Genomic DNA, 26,246 nt, shown 5'->3' with positions numbered 1-26,246 from the left:
ATTTAGAGGTTCGCCACTTCAAAATCCGATTAAGATAAGTTGAGTTATGGACTGTTGAACTTGAGTCTTTGGACATTTTTGAGTTTCTACATCATAACATCAGAAAAAATTACACAAAAATTACCAAAAAATTAAAAAAAAAATAAAATGTTAAATTTGAATGCAGATTTTTAGAGAATTGCCCCAGAAACATTTAAAGGTATGCCACTTCAAAATCCGATTAAGATAAGTTGAGTTATGGACTGTTGAACTTGAGTCTTTGGACATTTTTGAGTTTCTACATCATAACATCAGAAAAAATTACAGGAAAATTACCAAAAAATTAAAAAAAAAATAAAATGCTAAATTTGAATGCAGATTTTTAGAGAATTGCTCCAGAAACAAATAGAGGTATGCCACTTCAAAATCCGATTAAGATAAGTTGAGTTATGGACTGTTGAACTTGAGTCTTTGGACATTTTTGAGTTTCTACATCATAACATCAGAAAAAATTACACGAAAATTACCAAAAAATTAAAAAAAAAATAAAATGTTAAATTTGAATGCATATTTTTAGAGAATTGCTCCAGAAACATTTAGAGGTATGCCACTTCAAAATCCGATTAAGATAAGTTGAGTTATGGACTGTTGAACTTGAGTCTTTGGACATTTTTGAGTTTCTACATCATAACATCAGAAAAAATTACACGAAAATTACCAAAAAATTTAAAAAAAAATAAAATGCTAAATTTGAATGCAGATTTTTAGAGAATTGCTCCAGAAACAATTAGAGGTATGCCACTTCAAAATCCGATTAAGATAAGTTGAGTTATGGACTGTTGAACTTGAGTCTTTGGACATTTTTGAGTTTCTACATCATAACATCAGAAAAAAATACAGGAAAATTACCAAAAAATTTAAAAAAAAATAAAATTTTAAATTTGAATGCAGATTTTTAGAGAATTGCTCCAGAAACATTTAAAGGTATGCCACTTCAAAATCCGATTAAGATAAGTTGAGTTATGGACTGTTGAACTTGAGTCTTTGGACATTTTTGAGTTTCTACATATAACATCAGAAAAAATTACAGGAAAATTACCAAAAAATTAAAAAAAAAATAAAATGTTAAATTTGAATGCAGATTTTTAGAGAATTGCTCCAGAAACATTTAGAGGTATGCCACTTCAAAATCCGATTAAGATAAGTTGAGTTATGGACTGTTGAACTTGAGTCTTTGGACATTTTTGAGTTTCTACATCATAACATCAGAAAAAATTACACGAAAATTACCAAAAAATTAAAAAAAAAAAAAAATGTTAAATTTGAATGCAGATTTTTAGAGAATTGCTCCAGAAACATTTAGAGGTATGCCACTTCAAAATCCGATTAAGATAAGTTGAGTTATGGACTGTTGAACTTGAGTCTTTGGACATTTTTGAGTTTCTACATCATAACATCAGAAAAAATTACACGAAAATTACAAAAAAATTAAAAAAAAAATAAAATGCTAAATTTGAATGCAGATTTTTAGAGAATTGCTCCAGAAACATTTAGATGTATGCCACTTCAAAATCCGATTAAGATAAGTTGAGTTATGGACTGTTGAACTGGAGTCTTTGGACATTTTTGAGTTTCTACATCATAACATCAGAAAAAATTACACGAAAATTACCAAAAAATTAAAAAAAAAATAAAATGTTAAATTTGAATGCAGATTTTTAGAGAATTGCTCCAGAAACATTTAGAGGTATGCCACTTCAAAATCCGATTAAGATAAGTTGAGTTATGGACTGTTGAACTTGAGTATTTGGACATTTTTGAGTTTCTACATCATAACATCAGAAAAAATTACACGAAAATTACCAAAAAATTAAAAAAAAAATAAAATGTTAAATTTGAATGCAGATTTTTAGAGAATTGCTCCAGAAACATTTAGAGGTATGCCACTTCAAAATCCGATTAAGATAAGTTGAGTTATGGACTGTTGAACTTGAGTCTTTGGACATTTTTGAGTTTCTACATCATAACATCAGAAAAAATTACACGAAAATTACCAAAAAATTAAAAAAAAAATAAAATTTTAAATTTGAATGCAGATTTTTAGAGAATTGCTCCAGAAACATTTAGAGGTATGCCACTTCAAAATCCGATTAAGATAAGTTGAGTTATGGACTGTTGAACTTGAGTCTTTGGACATTTTTGAGTTTCTACATCATAACATCAGAAAAAATTACACGAAAATTACCAAAAAATTAAAAAAAAAATAAAATTTTAAATTTGAATGCAGATTTTTAGAGAATTGCTCCAGAAACATTTAGAGGTATGCCACTTCAAAATCCGATTAAGATAAGTTGAGTTATGGACTGTTGAACTTGAGTCTTTGGACATTTTTGAGTTTCTACATCATAACATCAGAAAAAATTACACGAAAATTACAAAAAAATTAAAAAAAAAATAAAATGCTAAATTTGAATGCAGATTTTTAGAGAATTGCTCCAGAAACATTTAGAGGTATGCCACTTCAAAATCCGATTAAGATAAGTTGAGTTATGGACTGTTGAACTTGAGTCTTTGGACATTTTTGAGTTTCTACATCATAACATCAGAAAAAATTACACGAAAATTACCAAAAAATTAAAAAAAAAATAAAATTTTAAATTTGAATGCAGATTTTTAGAGAATTGCTCCAGAAACATTTAGAGGTATGCCACTTCAAAATCCGATTAAGATAAGTTGAGTTATGGACTGTTGAACTTGAGTCTTTGGACATTTTTGAGTTTCTACATCATAACATCAGAAAAAATTACACGAAAATTACAAAAAAATTAAAAAAAAAATAAAATGCTAAATTTGAATGCAGATTTTTAGAGAATTGCTCCAGAAACATTTAGATGTATGCCACTTCAAAATCCGATTAAGATAAGTTGAGTTATGGACTGTTGAACTGGAGTCTTTGGACATTTTTGAGTTTCTACATCATAACATCAGAAAAAATTACACGAAAATTACCAAAAAATTAAAAAAAAAATAAAATGTTAAATTTGAATGCAGATTTTTAGAGAATTGCTCCAGAAACATTTAGAGGTATGCCACTTCAAAATCCGATTAAGATAAGTTGAGTTATGGACTGTTGAACTTGAGTATTTGGACATTTTTGAGTTTCTACATCAGAAAAAATTACACGAAAATTACCAAAAAATTAAAAAAAAAATAAAATGTTAAATTTGAATGCAGATTTTTAGAGAATTGCTCCAGAAACATTTAGAGGTATGCCACTTCAAAATCCGATTAAGATAAGTTGAGTTATGGACTGTTGAACTTGAGTCTTTGGACATTTTTGAGTTTCTACATCATAACATCAGAAAAAATTACACGAAAATTACCAAAAAATTAAAAAAAAAATAAAATTTTAAATTTGAATGCAGATTTTTAGAGAATTGCTCCAGAAACATTTAGAGGTATGCCACTTTAAAATCCGATTAAGATAAGTTGAGTTATGGACTGTTGAACTTGAGTCTTTGGACATTTTTGAGTTTCTACATCATAACATCAGAAAAAATTACACGAAAATTACCAAAAATTTAAAAAAAAAATAAAATGTTAAATTGGAATGCAGATTTTTAGAGAATTGCTCCAGAAACATTTAGAGGTATGCCACTTCAAAATCCGATTAAGATAAGTTGAGTTATGGACTGTTGAACTTGTGTCTTTGGACATTTTTGAGTTTCTACATCATAACATCAGAAAAAATTACACAAAAATTACCAAAAAATTAAAAAAAAAAAATAAAATGTTAAATTTGAATGCAGATTTTTAGAGAATTTCTCCAGAAACATTTAGAGGTATGCCACTTCAAAATCCGATTAAGATAAGTTGAGTTATGGACTGTTGAACTTGAGTCTTTGGACATTTTTGAGCTTCTACATCATAACATCAGAAAAAATTACACGAAAATTACCAAAAAATTAAAAGAAAAATAAAATGCTAAATTTGAAGGCAGATTTTTAGAGAATTGCTCCAGAAACATTTAGAAGTATGCCACTTCAAAATCCGATTAAGATAAGTTGAGTTATGGACTGTTGAACTTGAGTCTTTGGACATTTTTGAGTTTCTACACATAACATCAGAAAAAATTACACGAAAATTACAAAAAAATTAAAAAAAAAATAAAATGCTAAATTTGAATGCAGATTTTTAGAGAATTGCTCCAGAAACATTTAGATGTATGCCACTTCAAAATCCGATTAAGATAAGTTGAGTTATGGACTGTTGAACTGGAGTCTTTGGACATTTTTGAGTTTCTACATCATAACATCAGAAAAAATTACACGAAAATTACCAAAAAATTAAAAAAAAAATAAAATTTTAAATTTGAATGCAGATTTTTAGAGAATTGCTCCAGAAACATTTAGAGGTATGTCACTTCAAAATCAGATTAAGATAAGTTGAGTTATGGACTGTTGAACTTGAGTCTTTGGACATTTTTGAGTTTCTACATCATAACATCAGAAAAAATTACACGAAAATTACCAAAAAATTAAAAAAAAAAATAAAATGTTAAATTTGAATGCAGATTTTTAGAGAATTGCTCCAAAAACATTTAGAGGTATACCACTTCAAAATCCGATTAAGATAAGTTGAGTTATGGACTGTTGAACTTGAGTATTTGGACATTTTTGAGTTTCTACATCATAACATCAGAAAAAATTACACGAAAATTACCAAAAAATTAAAAAAAAAATAAAATGTTAAATTTGAATGCAGATTTTTAGAGAATTGCTCCAGAAACATTTAGAGGTATGCCACTTCAAAATCCGATTAAGATAAGTTGAGTTATGGACTGTTGAACTTGAGTCTTTGGACATTTTTGAGTTTCTACATCATAACATCAGAAAAAATTACACGAAAATTACCAAAAAATTAAAAAAAAAATAAAATTTTAAATTTGAATGCAGATTTTTAGAGAATTGCTCCAGAAACATTTAGAGGTATGCCACTTCAAAATCCGATTAAGATAAGTTGAGTTATGGACTGTTGAACTTGAGTCTTTGGACATTTTTGAGTTTCTACATCATAACATCAGAAAAAATTACACGAAAATTACAAAAAAATTAAAAAAAAAATAAAATGCTAAATTTGAATGCAGATTTTTAGAGAATTGCTCCAGAAACATTTAGATGTATGCCACTTCAAAATCCGATTAAGATAAGTTGAGTTATGGACTGTTGAACTGGAGTCTTTGGACATTTTTGAGTTTCTACATCATAACATCAGAAAAAATTACACGAAAATTACAAAAAAATTAAAAAAAAAATAAAATTTTAAATTTGAATGCAGATTTTTAGAGAATTGCTCCAGAAACATTTAGAGGTATGTCACTTCAAAATCAGATTAAGATAAGTTGAGTTATGGACTGTTGAACTTGAGTCTTTGGACATTTTTGAGTTTCTACATCATAACATCAGAAAAAATTACACGAAAATTACAAAAAAATTAAAAAAAAAATAAAATGCTAAATTTGAATGCAGATTTTTAGAGAATTGCTCCAGAAACATTTAGATGTATGCCACTTCAAAATCCGATTAAGATAAGTTGAGTTATGGACTGTTGAACTGGAGTCTTTGGACATTTTTGAGTTTCTACATCATAACATCAGAAAAAATTACACGAAAATTACAAAAAAATTAAAAAAAAAATAAAATTTTAAATTTGAATGCAGATTTTTAGAGAATTGCTCCAGAAACATTTAGAGGTATGTCACTTCAAAATCAGATTAAGATAAGTTGAGTTATGGACTGTTGAACTTGAGTCTTTGGACATTTTTGAGTTTCTACATCATAACATCAGAAAAAATTACACGAAAATTACCAAAAAATTAAAAAAAAAAATAAAATGTTAAATTTGAATGCAGATTTTTAGAGAATTGCTCCAAAAACATTTAGAGGTATACCACTTCAAAATCCGATTAAGATAAGTTGAGTTATGGACTGTTGAACTTGAGTATTTGGACATTTTTGAGTTTCTACATCATAACATCAGAAAAAATTACACGAAAATTACCAAAAAATTAAAAAAAAAATAAAATGTTAAATTTGAATGCAGATTTTTAGAGAATTGCTCCAGAAACATTTAGAGGTATGCCACTTCAAAATCCGATTAAGATAAGTTGAGTTATGGACTGTTGAACTTGAGTCTTTGGACATTTTTGAGTTTCTACATCATAACATCAGAAAAAATTACACGAAAATTACCAAAAAATTAAAAAAAAAATAAAATTTTAAATTTGAATGCAGATTTTTAGAGAATTGCTCCAGAAACATTTAGAGGTATGCCACTTCAAAATCCGATTAAGATAAGTTGAGTTATGGACTGTTGAACTTGAGTCTTTGGACATTTTTGAGTTTCTACATCATAACATCAGAAAAAATTACACGAAAATTACCAAAAATTTAAAAAAAAAATAAAATGTTAAATTTGAATGCAGATTTTTAGAGAATTGCTCCAGAAACATTTAGAGGTGTGCCACTTCAAAATCCGATTAAGATAAGTTGAGTTATGGACTGTTGAACTTGAGTCTTTGGACATTTTTGATTTTCTACATCATAACATCAGAAAAAATTACACGAAAATTACCAAAAAATTAAAAAAAAAATAAAATGTTAAATTTGAATGCAGATTTTTAGAGAATTGCTCCAGAAACATTTAGAGGTGTGCCACATCAAAATCCGATTAAGATAAGTTGAGTTATGGAGTTAAGGACTTCAGCCTTGGGACATTTTTTAATTGTTTTGAATTTCTGCAACGTTATAGATCAGAAAAATAACATTTCCAAATTTGAATGCAACTATCAGATACCTGTTACTCAGCTAGTGAAAGTGCAATCGAGAAATTTCAACATTTTCTGGAATATCGGTAAAAATTGCTTACAAAATTGAAAACAAAATTAAATCTTTCAAACGTGCGGTTGTGACAGTGTTGGGCGGATTGTGGGCGGTAGAGTGGACGTGGCAACATGTGGAAATAAACTTGCGCTGCATCTGTCTCTGTAAACTGTATGCTGAATCTCAACATTCTTTTTTTTTTAACATTATTTATTCAAAAACTTTAGGCGGGTCTCTGGTTTTACTTTCATTATTTCAACTCTTATGAAGTTTATCTTCATCGTTCTATTGATTCCTCACCCATTCGATTGTTTCCCGAAAGTCTTTCACTTTTGTCTGCGACTCTCCTACCTGGCGCATTCATTCATTTTTCACTTGGTATAATCAGCAATCAGAGGGAGGAATTTGCATTTAAGCGGATTTAAGCTGTAATTAAGCACTTTGATTGTCTCTAGCTGGCTGACTGGCTTTGGCTCTAATCCGTTTCCATTCCAGCTTCATAATTTTTCACGCTCAATTGGCCACGACTGTTGGGAGAATCGTTTCGTCCACGTTTTTTTACCCGCCGCATTTGCGCCAAATGCAATTTGTCATTATAAATTTACGTCAGTTTAGGCAAAGGCAAAGAGAAGGGACAGGGGTTCCAGGACGACAGACGCAGCCAAGTTGCACAGAAGTTTGCCTCCGTACGAACTCTTGGCGAAAAAGAAACTACTGCATTTTTCAATATATTTCCAAGTTGACTCTCTTTCTCTCCGCCAAAGTTTTCCCCTTTCTTTTACTTTTCCGTTTCGATTTTGTTATTGTCTTGGCCCTTTTGGTAGTTAGGTGTCGGATTCGCCCCCTTGGGTGGCAAACTTGGCCATGCCGCAGATTGATGGTCATATGAAAAAGTAGTTAACGCCCAATCGAAACTGCAGCCGAAGTCGAAGCCAAAGTAGGGGCTAATTAAGTGACTGAGGGTTAAAGTTTAATATAAATTCCAGTAATCATTTGCCCATTTGCAGCTGCATGAACATTTAAAATGCAATTACGGTGCAGATGCGCAGCACCAGAGACACAAAGGCGAAATAAAGTAGCTCAGATGAGCTCCAGGAATACACCGGAGGGTTCCATTGATGTGGGCATATGCTGCCCGTTGGATTTAGATCATACCATAAGCGGATTAGCGGACAGTGGACACCGGACACCGGACGCTGGACGCTGGACGCTGGACATTCACTGGACATTCAGCAAATTCCGGTTTCTCAGGTAACGGGCAGACATATCAAGCATACGCTCCGTTGTGCAGCTCTAAATTAACAATTTCATTTAGCTGTTTGCCAGCAACTTAATTTATTCAAGTGATGACGTTCCCGACGCCACCGTTTGCTGTCAGCTCGAAAAATTGGCCAAGAAAATGGTTGCGGGAAGGTGGAGCAGTAGTGCCGTCATGGTGGAAATGTGCAGCAGAACCAGACGACGACGACATAATCACCGCTTTGGAGCGCCAAATTTACGCGTTGCAAACGCTCAGCTAAGCTCGGCTCAGGCTAAGTAACATAAAATAAAAGAGGTGGAGTGGTCTGGCCCTCGAAAGGAATCAGGAAGCGTAGAGGGTACAGGCTTGAAGCGCTGAGAGAAATAACTCGGCAGACAAGTATTTTTCAAGTTTAAATCAATATTTGATTTATTCGAATACTATGGCAGAATGGCAGAACCAGCAAATGCAGGTATTACTCGTTTATTTCTATTTACGGATATTACTTGAAGATTTTGTTGTTAATGAATTGCTGATGAATATTAATACGTTTTATGTATTTAAACATCACTTTTTTTGAGTGCACAGCCAGCAGCATTTTCGCTTGGCAGGCGTTGTAGTGGAAGCAGCAGCTTCATCCTGCCCAGGAGATGGCGGCATCAGGAACAGGAGCTCCAGCATCAGCTGCCTTAAGTCCTCTCTGAAGGCGACGTGTGCAAACTTGGAGCTGCTTCCTGCTCCTGCTCCTGCTCCTCGCCTGCTTTTGTTGCAGCTGCCACAGGCGGTTGCCAAAAGAAGCAGACGGATGCGAAGCCCAGAAGGAGATGAAGATGAAGTGGCTGACGGCAGATGGAAGACGGCTGACTGGCAGCGTCTGAGTCGGCACTCTATTTATATTGAATTAAATTTATTGAAAAACCTAATGAGGTATCTTTCCTGCCATCAGTTGCAGCCTCGTTTCGGTTTCGGTCACAGTGCAGCGCCGAAATAGTCGGCAGATTTATGCTTAGACAAATTAATTTATGCAGCAGACAGTTAAGTAAATTACGACAGGCATAAATTGCAAAGCCGAATTGGGAGCGGCAACTTTCGGGGCATTAAAGTAATTTACTAAAATGTACACATGCTTTTGCGGGGGAAGATGACGACAACAAACTAATTGAATTTGCTACTTAGTGAAATGTGAAATGTTAACAACTTTTGTGGTACATTTGCTTGTGAACGTAGGCCGTTGGCTGCAGGCGGTGTGGGCCAACTTTGCCAGCCAACTTTCTTGGCCTTAAAGTGCAGTGGCAGCCATTAAATTTGCGCAATTAACCAGACGCAAGCGGAGACTGTGTGTCTGGCTGGGCCGTAGTTGCTCAACTTTGCTAAACTAATTAAAATGCATATTCTGCTGCAACTTGCACAGCAACATAAATGCGAAAACTTTCGCTCGGTCGCCAAGTAACAGGCAACAATGCAACATGCCAGTGCAAATGGGATAGGTAAACAAATGGCTGCCAGCCTAACTCGTCCAGGATTCACTATCCTCCCATCCTTCCCCATCCCCATCCCCATCCCCATCCCCATGCAAGCGCTGCAAAGGGACGACACGTTGATGACAGTTTTGTCCAAGGCCCCTGCAATTTGTATAACATGCTGGGCAGTTGCTGCCAACTCCTCGCCAGCACCACACTCCTGCTAAAGCATTTTGCTAAAGCAAAACTTTTTGTAAACTCATTAGGGCAGTTGGCCAAGCAGGCAGCCAAGCGACTGCGCTAACCAAACGGGTCAAAGCCGAGCCCAACTGGCCCACCACCGAAGGCAACTTTTTGAAAGAAAACAGCCATCTAGTGACGGCTAAATACACCGCCAGAAAGTTCTTTCTTCTCACAAATTAAATAAAGCTTAGCTCATATAAGAAAACTCCATTGATGATGTTAAATCATCTTTATAAGAGGCGAAAAATTGGAAAATAAAATCTATATTTTGATTATAGCTTTTTTCCGTGTAACAAATGAGCCCGGCCAGTGGAAAAAACAGGGGATAGGAACAGTTGTTGCTTTGCTGCTGGCGCACAAACAGGACTAGGACCACGACCAGGACCAGGACGAGGACCTTTACAGGACACCGGGATAAACAAAAGGCAAAGACCGGGCCAAGATAAACAGGCAACTTCTTATGCAGGCACGGCTTACTGTCGCTTTTCATGCGGCTAAACACGCCCGACGGTGCAGTTGAAATTTTATTTATTGCATTAACTCGAGACCATGGTGTTTCCTGGGCGATCGGCCCGGAAAAGTGGGCGGGGCTCACACCCGTGGGCAGCTCGTAATAAACATAATGAAAATGATGCACATAATGAAGCGCACTAATCGACTGCTGTCGCTTTAAGTATTTATGCCTCACAAGATGGCAATTGATTTAAATTTGGACGTGATGTGGCTGCAATTAAACATGTGAGTATGTATACGTATAAAACATATTTTATAGAAATTAACATATGGGAAAGTGCGCCTTTTGCCGCCAAATTGATTGTGTGGAAAATTTAATGTGCATGCGACATTTTTCATAGCCTACTTTGAAGTGTTTGCAAATTGCATCGCCCACAGACTGCATAATTGCGAGCATATGTAAAACAACACCCCGTGTGTGAATGTGTGTACTTTAATTGTTAACACTCACATTCACTTTGGGCTGAGGTTTCTGTTTGAACATCGCGACTCATTTCAATAATAAAATTGACTTGCTGGCCGCATTATGTGCGCCATTTATTTATTACGGGCTAGCGGGGTTCGGTCGGCATTTATTAATATTATTTGAGCGAAAATAATGATGTTGGTGTTCAGTTAAGTGTAAAGCACTTTGTGAATATTATTTTCCAATTAAAAAATGCTGCCCCAAAAAGTACCCAATCATTCATTGAATACTTTCGTGCAATGGTAAAAATGCCTGTGCCAATCGATGATGGCATTCGAGTTTAATGCACCCGAAGGGCTCATAAATTGCAAAAGACTTGCGGTCCAGAGATAAGGCCCAAGAGCTGAGATGATAAGTCTTGACACGTGTCTATATGTTGCACAGAGCACTCAATTAGTGGCTGCCGCAAATTGGCCTCACTTGATAGTCACATTGAGGTTGCTTCTGTCCACATCCATGACGTTGTCTAAACTTGAGTAGGCGGCAACAGCAGTTCAGACCAGACAGCTAAGTTGTTGCCAAAAATATTTCTTACTCACAATTGCGGTCCAAGTACAGGTCCCAAAAAGGTCAAAATACTGAAAGCCGCTTCAAGCTCTTAATTTAAAATGAATGCATTTATAAGCTGTGATAATTAACACCGGGGAGTTTATTTCATTATATTTTAATCATATTATTATGAACGCTGTGCTTTTCTTAATTATCTGCATTGTGCTTACATAGGTTATTAAATTAATCATTCAATAATGTTAAAGCACATTAAAAACGCACTAATTATAATCAGTGTTCTGGGCATTGTAGTTTCCAATAAATTAGATCCCATCTCCATTAATACGTTTCTATTTTAATATGAGTAGTTATCAATAAACAATACAATTTTATAAATTTATGCAGCCCGCCACTTAAACTAATGACAAAATATACGTTACATGCATTATACTACAGATTTTCAAAACGGTTAGAGGTAATAGAGAATTTTTTGAACTATGCTTAAATCATAGCTGGAAAATATTCGTTGAATATCACTAAATGTACTCCGATGATCACCATCACAATTCCGTGCTCTCCATTTTGGGATTGGCATTCTTGATACCCAAACTTCTTAGCTTGCGGAGTCGCTGAATCTGGTGACGAAGTTTATGCCGGAAGACGATCTGATGATTAACAGTCTTCAGTTCGTCGACGCTGCATCCTTTCAGATTCCGAACCGTTTTGGCCAGCAATGTGTCCGTGATGAAGTACTTTGCCTTGGACAACCTCATGTACTCCACATTTTTCTGAGCAAGTTGCTGGCGGTACAGATAAATGTGATATCCCACATTGGGCGTCCCAAGTGGCTGCTGCTGATAGCGATGTTGCTGCTGTTGTTGGGCGGCAATTGCTGCGGGTTTGCTGTCGCATTCGTTGATGAGCTTCTGGTAACGCGGCATTTTTGTTCGATTTGTGCGGATAAGTATCTAAAAAAACACAAAGACCGGTGTGGATTTCCTTAGCAAGTCGATAGCACTCCGTTGCTGCTTCTGTTGCAGATTTTCCAGGTTGCGAATAATGATATCCGATGTTGCTTGACCAACGTTGGCAGAAAGATTGATGTCCTGTCCACAGCCACACTAGTTTTTATACATGCCAGCTAGCCACATCCTGCTGCCTGCGTGTACCTGACCTTTTGGAGTCCCGACTTTTTTGACCATGGACAAAAAGTTACCTGCGCCTTACCTGCACTTTTGACTTATGCCCCTCTCGGATGGCGTAATAAAAAACAATTCATTCTTAATCTGCTGGCCGTCGTAAAGTTTTAGTATTTTGCAAACACTTTCATTCTTAATCCGTTCCACTAATCCGCCCACGCGGCCGCCCGGGCAATTTACAACAAAAAATATATCTCAACTGGCGCGTATAAAAAGATTAAGTGACATTACACAACGTATTTTCCCGAGCAGCTGAAAAATTTGCATGCCTCTGTCGGATGAACAAGCATTTTCCTGCCGCGGAAAAAGGGTGAATTGCAGCGAAGGATGCTAAGGATAACTGCTGAACAGGATTAGCGACCGGAGACAGCTGCGACACCTTTAAGAATTTATTAATGATCTCTAGGAAATACAGCAGACGTCTGTCTAGGTGATCGATATGCATAATGACAGTCATAACTGAGAAAAATTGCTCACTAATTTACTTTTTAAAAATGTCATAAACATTATATGCTGACTTAACTCTGAACACATTAATTAAGGCGATATAAAAGTGTAATATGTAAATGAGCTAATATTCCCTATCTATTACCAACATATAAATAGCCGAACAGTCAGCCATTCAACCGTCTCACATTTTGCATTTTTGACTTTCATTTTTATGACTTTGGAACATAACTGCATTGTCAGTCCAAAGTGCACTCAGGAGAAAATGGAATGGAAAAATGTCGCCTGGATTTAAGGGCAACTTTTTTATATTTTCACATTTCTTTCCTTTGCATAAACCATCATGTCAAATTCCAGATCAAATAACACAAAGTTCAACCTACTTTTCCGCTCTAAAATAAATACGTGGCAACAAAAATAAAAGTAATCAGTTGAGACAGCTAAGAAGTGAGGTGAAAAAATCAAGGGGCGGGGAATGAAAGTGATAGACCTCTGGCAAAATTATGGCAAACTTTTGCTTCTTTCCCATTTTTTTTTTCTTAAAATGTAACGAGACGAAACGAAACTTTTCAAAGTTGAATGTTGAAATAAGCAATTTTCGCGTTCAACTATAGAACATATATACATAGGGCGAGTGCCAGACTAGACAAGTAGGACTGGCGGAAAAATACAAAAAAAGATTGAAAAGTAATTGCATTCAAGAGCTTGTAGTTAAAAATTTATGGCCATAGTGCCCAAGAATCTAGGGAAAAGGGCACAACGAATGAAAAAATGAAGCTGATGCTAGTGTTTTTGCTATTGCTTTTGCTTTGCTGCTGGGAAATATTGAAAATGTAATTCCAACTGTTGTCTGCCCCGCCGATGGTAATTGCAAAGACCGGCAGCTCGAACGGCGGTATTACCAACGGAACAGCGAAAGCAGCAGTTCGAAATAAAAGTAAGTTAAATTGAAAATGAAATGCAATCAGCCTGAGCTCTTTCGCGCACTTCCTTGGCCCCCAGATACTGTATCTAAGCTTGTATTTCCATCTTTATCCGCTGGATGCAGCTCCATTTCGCAGCTGCATTATTAACGCAAGGTGTGAACATTTTGGCCGTGTAATTGACACAGAAACATCTACTGCTTTTTCCCTAGAAAATAACAGCGTCAACATATTCAAAATAATAACTAAATTTGTTTTAATTGGAAAATGAACACGTTGGACGAAATATCTCTTTCAGTTACGGATCTTCCTTGCACATTTAATTAACAGAGAAATGCACATACAATATTTCGTTGCCTATACCATTGGTATGCAAGTATTGTTCTATCTAGCATGGTTTTGTATTGCTTTCTTGCAGTGCAGTTTGCAGGCAATTTTTTGCCCAATTTATGATGGGCAAACACTCAATGCCCACTTTCTGGCCTCGTTTAATGGCTTATTTTCCAGGGATATTTGTGCAAATTTTCCTCTCCATCTGGCTGCACATTACCCCATGCACAAGTGCGCTCTGTGTAGCTCCGGGTTTTGGCCAAGCCGTATGCTTAGCAGAGTGCACAATGAAATTGAAACATATTAAGTTGAACTTCTGGTCCACAGAGCGACAGACAGGTATTGCCGATGAGTTTGCTCAAAGGCAAATTGAATTGTACTCGTATGCAGAAGTGCTTAAAGCCTTGCTCAACTCAACAGGATTTTACCCAGATATATGGTGTCACAACACTGGGAGACACAAATGCAGCACTCTCGACACTTATCGCCCAATCAAAATGTCATAAATCAACTGACGGGTCTGCGCGTTTGATTTGACAGCTAGTGAAGTGCCAGCTAAGCGTTAATTTGCGAGTCTCTACTACACTGCTACTCGGTGTTTGGTATAAATCACATCAAATGACAATTAAAGCGCTATTCAAAGTCAAATGCTGCATTCGAATGCAGGGCACATGCGAAAAATGCAGCCGGCGAATTTTGCGGATTAAAAATTGGAACGCGGACTGGGTGGGGTATTGTGGTGGCAATTAATTAAGGCAAACCTCAGCGACATCGCTCAAAAGTATGCAACACACGAACCGCAAAGGCAATGAAATATTGCAATCACTAAAAGAATGAAAAGCCACCGAGAAGGAAAAAGGAAAGGGGTAAAAAGGGGCCTGGCACTTGGTTAGTCGCAAAATCCGGAGACGCTTGCAGCTTTCGGTTTCCCATCTCCAACTGTGGCTTCTTCTCTTCGCAGTCGTCTTCTCGGTTGGCTGGCTGACGCCCGCTTGCCAAAATTAGTTTCTGTGTCAAAAGTTTGAAATGAGCAAGCTCCTCTGGGCCTCCAGTGCACGGAGAGAAATTTTATATTTTTCGTGTGTCTATACTCCATGGGAGTTTGGTTTTCACAACTGACTGTTAAGCTTACTCAGTTTATCTCAACATTAATATTTTTTTGGCATTTAAAAGTAATATCTTTTTGATGTGTTCTTGTGCGATGTTTATGTTTATTCCTAATTAAGTGTATATTTTCGCATTGATTGGGATTGTTGTAGCTCAAAACAATTATTAGCTTGCGAACACAAAATATTTGTGGGTGATGTCCAGTTTCTTCGCGTGCCAGCGTCACCCAGTAAAAACTAACCAACGGAAGCCAAAGGAAAAACTACTTGGCAAAGGGTGAGAGGACAAAGTTTGCGCTGCGCTGATGTAGTTAAGAATTGGCAGCAAATGCTGCTTAATTTCAAAAGAAACTTTACGTATTTGTCATGCGGCGCACATTCATTGCGGTGTTCATTTGAGCGCTTATTCAGGCAGTGCCAAAATAAGAAGGCAAAAAAAAAAGTGAAGAAAATCCCTGGCCAAAATCCCAAGCTAGCAGACATTGACAAACGTTGCCTTGGTCGCCCGACAAGACGACGATGACGATGCTTCTGCATTGGACACTCGCTTAATAATTCATCAGAATCATATCAGAATCGGAGTCGTGCTCAAAGAAGTGCCAATACCAGAAGTGTGGGTCGGCGGAATATTCACGTTAATTTGCGGTCGCCGAGTAGCGAATGCGGTCACCATCTTCGCACTCTTCCAAAAGGCACTTGTGCGCCTCATTTCCTGTGGCCGAATGCCATTTGACTTGCAGTTTCCGTTTCCGTTTCAATGACGCTTTGATTGGCCTTGCGGTATCCGCTCCACCCCTCCCTCACTTCAAAGTGCTCGACTCTCAAGCGATAATTATTTGTGTGGGCAACGAGTCTAGTTTCTTCGCTGACCGCATCGCAAACTTTCGAGGTTGCCACGCACTTCAGATGCGCGTTTACTTTGGTCAAGAGCAACGGAGTTCTTTTGGCCACGCTTAATGAGTGATGCTAATCGCTGGCCACCACTGAGGTAAATTTAGTTTAATTTAAGGAAAGCCAAGTCCATCGGCAATTTCTGCTAGTTGACATTGTATAAGACTGAACGCTTATAGATTTTCCCACCAGGTAGGAAGTATTTAATCCCAAAAGTAAACTTTTTCATTGCTAACTAAAAACAAACAACAATACGAGTATGCACTAGAAGGCCGTCAAAGTAGTTCGGCGATCTCGCTCGCTGATCCAATTTGCCCCTCGAACGGAAGGAGTAAATACATATTTGGACTGTAAATCCAAATTTGTTTGAGTGCGGCACACAAAATAGCCAAAATAAACGAAAGCGTCTCTCAAAAGAGCAAATACAATAAAACTGATTAAATTTGACTCGATGAGCCATGCAAATACGTGCAGAATATTGAGATATTCGCACCTTATCTCACCTGTTCAATCTCGGTGTCTTGGCCGTTTTTCAATGGTTTTTCTGCGACTGTTGCTGTTGCCTTTTTTAATCTGAAAGTACACATAAATATATTGTTATCTTATTAGTGCGCTGAGTGCTTTGCAGTCTATATGTGTGGATTCATGTGATAATTGAATTTTCGGCATCGACAGCGGCATCGCAATTGCACAATTGCAATCTTTACGTTTAATTTAGCCGCTGAAAGTTGCGCACAATTAAGCAGCGATGCAAGGCCTGAATTTATTTAATTTTATTTCGCATCTATTTGTATTCGTGGCTGAATTTGCATTGGGTACTCAGCAGATAAACAAACACGCTCCGTGCCTATCGCATCGGATGGGGAAATTCCGGACTACACCCATATACTACACGAGTACACCGCTGGATCCACGGAGAGAAGTGGAAAACTTCATTATCATAGTATGCTGTTGTATTTGGGTGCAAGTGCGGGTGCGTGGGCGCTGATTTCTTTTGGCCATAAACATTTCCGGGCCGAGGTTGCCGAGGGATGCAGTCGTGTGTGAAAATGATTTTAAAATTGGCGCTGAATTGTGCAAATGCAAAGACAATCAAAAGGCAATGGGCGTTGATTATAATGGCGGAAACAAAGCAAACGCAAAGCGGGCAGAGGGGGCTTTTGGTAAAGTGAAATTTTGACAGCTTTTAATTGTGCACCGATGCGAGCAATGTTGCCGAATATATATATGTACACATATAAAGCATATATACACTCATCCATATATTTAACTGAATTTGGCCCTTTTCCACCGGCACGTAATTATCAAAACGCATCACGCGTCATGGCCAGGCCCAAATGATAAGCTGCAGGTGAAAGGGAAAAGGGTGGTGGCGGAGTGGGGCGCAGGTAAGGGGCGTGGCTGCAGGTGGCCAACTGTCAGCTTAACGCCTCAACGAGCAAAGTGAAGGCAAAATTGCATTTGCCTTGGAGGCCTCCGCAATTACCGCGGCATCATTTCTATCCAACTTGATGGTATTTCAACTTGACTTGGATTGGTCGCATCTTAACCCTATAGTTGTTGATTCGGCTTCCAAGGGGCCAGCGTATAATATCCTCATTTTCACAAAAATACTTAAATAAATGATATAATTGTATATTTAGAGAAGATTGCAATACCATTACTCATTTTTCAGGAATCTAGACAAATACTCGCATTTATGGGGTTAAATGAGGTTTGGCTTAAGACCTGAGTGTACGACTGTTCCGTGCGAATCATCATTAATAGACCAAAGTGAGAGTTTTCTAGCGCTGCTGCCGCTCCTTGCCTAATGGCAAAACGGCAAGATGCCAAGATGGCTAAATAAGTGCGCACTTTAGGCCGAGAAAACGGCGAGGAGCAGTCATCATCAGTTGTGAAAATTGCTGGGCCCAAGGCCGCACTGCTATTTATAACGCTTTTCACTCTCGCTAAAGCACCCGCACACACACACACACACACACACACACGAATTAATTAAAAACTGTTGAGCTTTTGGCTGGCGCATCGGGGGCATTATGCAAATGCGCCGCACTGTACCACATCCTCTTGCCTTTCAATTGCACTGCACACGTTTAACGAAGCATAAATCTCTCTGATAAGCTACAATCAAACGCAATCAAACTAAATTCAATTTAATGGGAAAAGTTGGGGGCCTAGGAACCAGGAACTAAAGACTAAAGAGCGCCGATCCGAGCCAGAAATCTGGCTGCAAGTCGAGTGAAATCAGCTGGAAGGGAACAGCCGGATCAGCCAGCCGGCGACTAAATACAATTTACAAGCTCCAGCTCTAACTCAATCTTCATCCCAATACCAATCTCAGCCTTCCTTTTGCTCCGAGGTGGCCAAATATTGGCCGAAATTGATTAGATACGCCAGGTGAAGTCGAAACTTTAGCCGGATGTAAGAAGCGGATTAAATGGAGGCAATAATCGCAAATTATAATCCTGCCTTTTAGGGATTGCATCGTTTTAAAGTATATGATTTCGGTATTATTATATCATTATGTTTTGGATATTGTTTAATAATTATTTCGGACAGCAAACGTATCTTTGAACCCAAGAGCGGTAACAAACGTTCCCAAAACTCGGGTGAATCTGAACTTTTGGGTTCGCTTGGAGCCATTCAAGGTTGCTGAATAATCGTGTCCTTTCAGCGCGGCTTATAAATATTTATAGACACGTCGAGAGAGACCCCATGCATGTCGGGTTACCTTATGTGGGATTTCAGTTTTCCCCTTCGGTTTCTGTTTTTTAGGAGCCGCGAAGTGAGCTCCAGTCAGTGGGAGATGCGTGGAAAGCGAGCGAACTGCGATGCGGAAACTGCAACGACGCTGGTTGCAGTTCAACTGAAACCCTCCGATTTTCCCTCAAAGACCCAGCGATTTCCTCCCCCACTTTGCTGGCAATTCAAGCGTGGCGAAAACGTTTCTGCCCCGGCAGCCGTAGCCTCTGCTTTTTGCCCTCTGTCTAGTCTGCTAGTATCTCCAGCGCCCCTTCAGTGCACTCTTGGCCCATTTTCCCGGTCCCTGTCCCCATCCCGGTTTTATTGGCATCGAAGGCTCGTGGACAGGCAGCGACCGCAGAACTGAGCCCCTGATATGCACTGGGGGAAATTATACTTCAACAGCTGTTGGAATCTTTGCCCTACATGCAATAGCTTAGTAATAATTTGTAAATAACTTTTAATTTGTTTTCTAGTCGCAATGCCAAACTGCAATTTCTACAATATGTTGCATGTTTATTCCAGCTATTTTGAATATTGAACTTCATCCTTAGCCGTAGTATTTTTTCCCAGTGCCTTGGATTTTTTAAGCTGCCTCGTGGATGCCTTTCGCCTTTGCCGTTGCCTTCGACTTGCACACAACTCGCCGAATCTCTGTTAGACTGTGTTTGAGTGAGTGTTTGCTTAACATTGTTTGATATTTGGTTCAGCGGTTGTGAGCGCTTTTCCGCCCCATCTTTCCACAGTTTCCCACACGCTCACCGATTTTTACCCCCATCTTCTACGGCGTCTGCTTGGCTTCTGTTCATTTCTTGACTTGGATGTTTATCTTCAATGATTTGCGATTTTCCGGCAATTTACGCAAAAATATGTGACGAAATTTCGGCTCACCCGCCCCTTGTGTCTACTGAACTGCAACAGTTTCGTGCTCTTTTTTATTCCATTTGAAAATATCTATCTTTCCGGGCGACCCCCTTACAATCTTTATGCGTTGCGCGCGTGATATCAGAGTACCAAAAATTTGCAGAGGAAATTAGCGTGCAAAAATGTTGATGGCAAATATTTGCGATTGGGACGGCGGGATGGGAGCTTGGAGGGAAAAACACAACTCCCACGCTCCGCCATTTGCTTAACGAATTTGGTAGATTGGCATTCGGCTGCAGTTAATTGAATTCGAAAGGTGAAAGGAAAACAGTCGGGGACGGATTGAAGCTGGGACTGGTATGGGATCGAATCGTTTCGGATCGGATTGGATGGGTTGTGATCAGAGCGGATGGAAGTCGGCGATAACAATGAAATACTTCGCTGGCTGATTTATCGACCTGGAACAGCCATCGATTGTCGGCCAAAAAGGGCCGAGATTTGATTAGCAAACAGTAAAGTGTTTCATTTTTAATGCGGAACAGGAAAAGGTGAGAGTAAATTATATTGCAAGGGACTCAATTGAATGCGGGGTGAATCACATAAAATATATTTCACTTAAAGTGGAAGACAAATGAATTGAACGCATTTTATTGCTTCCTCATTTTACCTTTCAGCTGCTTTCCAGTTTATTTGCCAACAAAAATATTTGCCTTTTTAGTCACAGTCTGGAATGCGTACGTAAATATACGTAAAAATTGGACAAATAAAATGTTAATTGAATGCCTTTGGGATAAGCCCACAGCAGCCTCATCATCATCATTATAATCATCCTTATACCAGAGATAATCGCCGCCATTGTCGGCAATGTAACGATCATGTGCTGATTTGATAATTAAAAGCAAACACTAAGCGACATCGTGACAACACAAGTAAACCTGCACAAAAACGCTCGCAAAAAAGGGAAAACAAAGGAAGCACTTTACTTAAATGCCTGCAGGCTGCCAGTCTCGAAGGAAAGACCCCTGCTGACCAATATAGCCAGAGTTTACTGCTTCTTCCCCCACTTTTCCGGCACTTGGCGAAATAATAGGTTAACTAGCCAACCAAATTGGGTTACAAGGGAAGTTGGTATATAGGTATTAGTATTTTGTAGTATGTAGATTCATTCAATAAAGTTCGGTACACTTTAAGGTATAGATTATAATAAAATAGAATTTCGCACACCTGATATTGGCAAAGTGTAGTTAATCTCCCCACGCTACTCCACTAACTCCGACCAGCCACTATATCTGTCTAGTGGGTAAGAGTGGCAGTCAGGGACTGTCTCAGTGTCTAACTGTGGCAGCGATAACAACTTTCGTGCGTGGCCAAAAGATTGGGAGGCGGGGGTTGAGTGACAGATATACTCGTACTCGTATACGTTGAAGGGGGTATAGCTGAGCAGACTTGGCGCCCCCGGCTTCCCCCGATTCTCCCCACGAGACAGCCAGGAATGGAACACGTTTCATTTCGTGGCGACAAGGTTTTTGCTCCGCTGATGAACTCGCTCCTCCGCTTGACCCCCGCAACTCCCCGCCTCATCATCAGCTCTCTGCCGCCGGCGGCCAACGCATTTTTCATTAACACGCCGGCGAAAAGTAGTTGATCCGCTTTTGGCCGTTACACTTACATCTGTGTATATGCGATACATCTTATGGTATCTGTATCTGACAAGCGCAAACCCAAAAACCAGACCTTGTGCCACTTTACGATGTGTGTAAGCCGGAGAATATACGATATACCTATAGATATATCTTCACGCAGATACTATACATATATTGAGGCAACTGGCAAATTGATTAACGCTAATCGACGCCATTTTCGTGCAAGTAGCGGTCACTGAGCGTTACCTGAGCTGGCTTAAATGTTGTATTTATATATTTTTATTTTCTTTTTATTTTTGGTAACAACTTATTCGTTCATTGGCTTGAAAAAAGCTGGATTATTTTGATGGCCTCAGAGAGATTTCGGGGAGCGGTCGAGCAACTGTAAATTGCAGCAGCGACAACTCACAAAAATCTCGTTTGCCTAATAGCCGAGTTCAAGTTGAACGGCTCAATTTCTCAATCTATCAGTCGCCGTCGAATCAGCGTCATCATCGATTTTTTAATTAAGAGTCACATAAATTGAAAAATACCCGAAGTGACAGACATTTCAACAACAGTAACAATGCAGCCGGCCAAAAATAGCTGGTTAACTCTGTGGGGAACCCTCATAAAGTACTGCAACTTACGGTCCACAGAAAACTGGTTTGTAATCCAAAAAGAACGAATTTCTTTAAAAAACAAAAAACAAGAAAAATGCCAACCAATCTGTGTAATTAATCAAATGATCTTGGCTTTCGCTTAAATATTCCAGATATTCCCGTTCGCCGTTTATTTAGAATCTAACTTGGATCTATGTCGCGTACTTTGGTAGCCCGAAAAAACTCCCATAAAACGACAAACGAATCCCACATAAAGGCAGAATAAATCTCTCATTCCTCACCTAAATGCACATAAATGTTTTTCGGCTACCGAAACACTTAAAGTCGCTCATCCCGAAGTGAGAACATTTAAAAGGCCGAATCGCCCAAACGAAAATATAGCATAAAATGAGGCAAAGTTCATGAACTCAAGAAGGCGAAGAATTTCTCACACAGCCATGGCAACGGCGTCAATTACATGGCAATGGATGGAGATGAAAACGGGCACATGGAGTTGGAGTTGGAGCTGGAGCTGGAGTGGAGTGGAGCTGGAGATGGCCACGAGATGGCCACGGCTACTTAGGAGAAGCAGCCAGAACCATGGAGCTGCTTAACTTTTAACCGCACAGAAGTCGACATCGATGCGCCACGGCCACTTGAGTTAGTTACGGCCAAGCCGAACCAAGCCAAGTAATTAAAACGAGTCGAGAAAAATCAGCCAAAACAGAAAATGGCAATGGGCTGGGAATCGGTGAGGGAAAATGGCAACAGGAATGGGAATGGGAATGGGAAATGCTGCGCCACGTAACTGAAACTTCAGAGAGTCAAAGCGGCGCTCGGACATTGCTCATTTCGTCGTTTCGTAATTAATTAGTCTTAAAAGTTAAATAGCCCAAATGATTTTGGACAGGCTACAAAGGCGCTGGCTAATAGAAAACGTTGGCAGGAATGTGGCGGGAAAGCGTGTGGGGCCGGCAGGCAGCGAAAAACAAGGAAGACCTGGCTAAGAATTTTCAGTCTAGTTCGCTTGGGTTCGGCTTAGTTCAGCAAATGAAGATAAGATACGTCTTTGACAGGAGCGCTACAGCAGGGGGGCGGGGCAATGACAGGGCAGTGCATATTTGTGTAAATTTAGTTATATACACAGTGAGAACGGGAGGGAAGAAAATAAACACTACGTTTAAAACTAGCTCACTTCTTGGCAATTTATTTTCAAAGATAAAAACGGCGATTTTACCTTAAAATTGTTGTCTAATGGGATGTAAACATTTTGGAAGTAGGGGGGTCATGACATATTTTTCGCAGTGCACGTAGGGATTGTGGCCATAGGAGAGCCAGTTGGATGCTGTCAGTTTGTGTACGCATTGAATTGCAGGAAGAATTTATCTAACGCCGGCAGCAAATGGTGGAAGTGCTGGGAATGAAATGGTGAGCTGGCGAGCGTGTGTTCGAGTATCTGGCGGATACGTGTGAATGCTGCAGCACCGCCCGCTTCTGCCATATTGATTGAGACAGAATTTATTGGCCAAGCTAGTGCCCTGGCTTCGGCTTGGGTCCGTCCGCTAGTATGAATGTGTGTGTGGCTTTTTGACATTAAAAACTTGTGCGTTGTTGTTGACGTGGCATGAACATAAAGTGCTGGCTTAAAGCAATTGCATATAGTACCTATGTATAGATGGTCTATGACGATTTTGTATTTGTATATTCAAGTGCTGGTTTGGCTCGTTAGCAGAGCTCTTGCAATGCGCCCTCTGCCGTTCTGATATATTTAAATATTTTGTTGCAACGTTCTCGGGCTGCCACACAAATTGGCAAAAATCAACTCACAAAATGCCAGCACCACCCTCAAATGGCATATCAATTTCATTTGGCTTTTCATACTCGATATTTCGCATATATTTGCCAATTTATTTTACACTTTTGCCGGCTGCTGCTGTGGAAATTGTCATCCGCTTTAAGTGATACTCAGAAATTTGATAGCTGGCTAGGTGACCACACAGTATTTAAATATAAGAGAAAACCACAAAAAAGTTTTCGTCAGTGCAGTGAGTCAAGTGGAAAGCCGAATAAAACTGAAAGTGTGGATACCCCTTCTGATTAATTTGTATTCCCAACTAAAAATGGAAAATAGCAACAAAGTTAAAGTACGGCCAGAATCTTTATGGCCCTCTGCTGGCCGACGAATGATTATGCAACCGATGGCCAATACTCTCGGATTGGCAACACTCAAACCCAACTGGGCCAAGTGCTCGGGAGGAGTGGCAGGGGCATTGGCATCCCTTCACCGCCACATGCAAATTGCAACTGATTCAGGATGCAAGTGCTTGACCTGCAGGCGAACTGCTGCACAGAAAAAATATGCTGGAAAATCGAATTATATGGGCTTGCTACCGAAATAACTGGGGCCCTAAAATGTCTCTTTAAGGTGCTTAAAAGTGTACAGCTATACATTTTGAATTCGTTGGCTCCGAACTGAAAGGCTCCCTGTGCACTGCATATTCTAGACTATTTTCAAAGGAAACTCATTTTGGCCTAATAATTTTCTCATCTTTCTGGGTGCATAAAAATATCTAGCAGAGAACATTGGCCCGAGATCACATCCAATACGAGTATATCCGTTCCTCCGAATGGAGCCCCCTAAAGCTGTTGCTGGACTGCATAATTTATGAGCCAGTCTAGACCAAAGTGACAGCCAAGGCGACCGCCCTATGCCAATCCCTAATTGTTCACAAGCCCAGCATACACAAAAATTTTTTGATGAAGGGAATTTTGGGCATTTCATATTTTCTTTTGCTCTGCCACATAAATTTGCCAGCTGAATAATATTTTCGTTTTGGGAGCCGGCGTGTTCGTAAATATTTGGCCAAGACAAATTGCAGTAAACAATTTGCAACAATTTCATGCGGTTGCGGGCAGAAAGTCCTTTGGACCCAGAGCAGCAATTACAGCTCATAAGTTGGTGATTTTCTTGGCCCAAACCCACTTGACCCAGGCAGGCAGAAGCAGATGCAAAGTTTATGATAAAATTATCAACTTAATTGCCGGCCAGGGAGATCACCTAATTGGGCGACATATGAAAATACTCTAATGCCATGGTATGCTGGTTGCATCGGCCAATAGCCGGACTGAAATCGACTCTGTTAGCAAAGTTTTGAACTGGTTTTTGTTGCCTTTGCCGCTGTTGCTGTTGCCAGCGAAAGCAAAAGTTGTTGTCTGCCATTGCATATTTGCATTTGACGTCTCCTGGCCAAATGCTTTCAAATTGGGTTAACGACACTTTGGCCAAGGCGAACCAAAAAGTGCAACTGAAAACTAAAAGCTAAAAACAGCACTTTCCACGGCAAGTGTCGCCGCTGCATGGAAAGTGAAACTGAACTGCAACACAGTTGTTATACATCCACATAGACCCCAAAAGAAAAACTGAAAAACAAGCGAAACACAACAATTACACAGCTCGATTCGGTTTCGTTTTGTTTGGCTCGATTTTGGACCGGCCAAAAGTGATGAAAGTGAAGACAAAGTGGGTCTGCTAATGGCAGGTGCCGCACCAGATCGGGAGATCTTGGGGTTCCAGGAGATTCGGAGGAGTGGCTGGGATTCATGTCAATTAGAGCTGGAAAAGTTACCATAATCTGGCATCTTACGTATGCGAGCGTATAGATCGCTAGAGCGATGTGTATCTTTGGGGGAATTATGTAAACGATGGCCAAGTATCTATGGACACGAAAAGTGCAGAGTGAAGTGGTGGGGAAAACTCTCGATTATATCATATAATTATTATGGTTGCGTTACACTTAACTATCGGCTGTGAGTATTTTTTATTCGGTTTAATATTATATATGGCCTTAAATGAGTTGAAGTCAGTTTATGAATTGTCTTCTCAAGCTAAAAGTTAAATCAAAAAGTATACTTATATACAACTAGCTCTACTCATGTATTAAAATCCCCTTAAGTTGCAGTTGCAAGGTAGAAATGCGCTTGAATACCTAGGTTACAAACTCCCTGAGAGAAAACGCATTGAAATACTCGACTCTTAACCTCCTTCACTCAATTTCCCCACAAGTTGCCTTTGGAGCACGCACTTGGTTGATATGTCACATGTTTTCCGTAATTCGAGGCATTAGCAATTACCACTTTGCCTTTAGCCTTTCTGGCTTTCGACTAAGAGGTTTCATTAAGTTTCTCCATTTTGTCTCTATTTCTCCGTGAATTAGGAGACTTTACCTAGCTCATGAGACGCACAAAAGTC

At 38.8% G+C, this 26,246-nt stretch overlaps 2 protein-coding genes across 2 annotated transcripts in view; both read right to left on the bottom strand.

Annotated features, from left to right (window-relative positions):
- Positions 1-26,246, bottom strand: part of LOC6544082 — a 110,364-nt gene that overhangs the window by 33,089 nt on the left and 51,029 nt on the right. The window contains exon 4 of the mRNA XM_001971903.3: positions 16,671-16,740. The gene's annotated coding sequence lies outside the window, so the exon portion shown is untranslated. The remainder of the gene's footprint in view (positions 1-16,670; positions 16,741-26,246) is intronic.
- LOC6544081 lies at positions 11,607-12,404 on the bottom strand. The gene has a single exon (XM_001971902.2). It carries the CDS (start codon positions 12,210-12,212, stop codon positions 11,832-11,834), a length of 381 nt encoding a protein of 126 aa, XP_001971938.1. The 5' UTR covers positions 12,213-12,404; the 3' UTR covers positions 11,607-11,831.

Source organism: Drosophila erecta, unplaced genomic scaffold (genome assembly GCF_003286155.1).
Source record: "Drosophila erecta strain 14021-0224.00,06,07 unplaced genomic scaffold, DereRS2 tig00000021-arrow-pilon, whole genome shotgun sequence".
NCBI classification, from domain to species: domain Eukaryota; kingdom Metazoa; phylum Arthropoda; class Insecta; order Diptera; family Drosophilidae; genus Drosophila; species Drosophila erecta.
The sequence above is the reverse complement of the archived record's forward strand: the minus strand, read 5'-3'. Positions and strand labels throughout refer to the sequence as shown.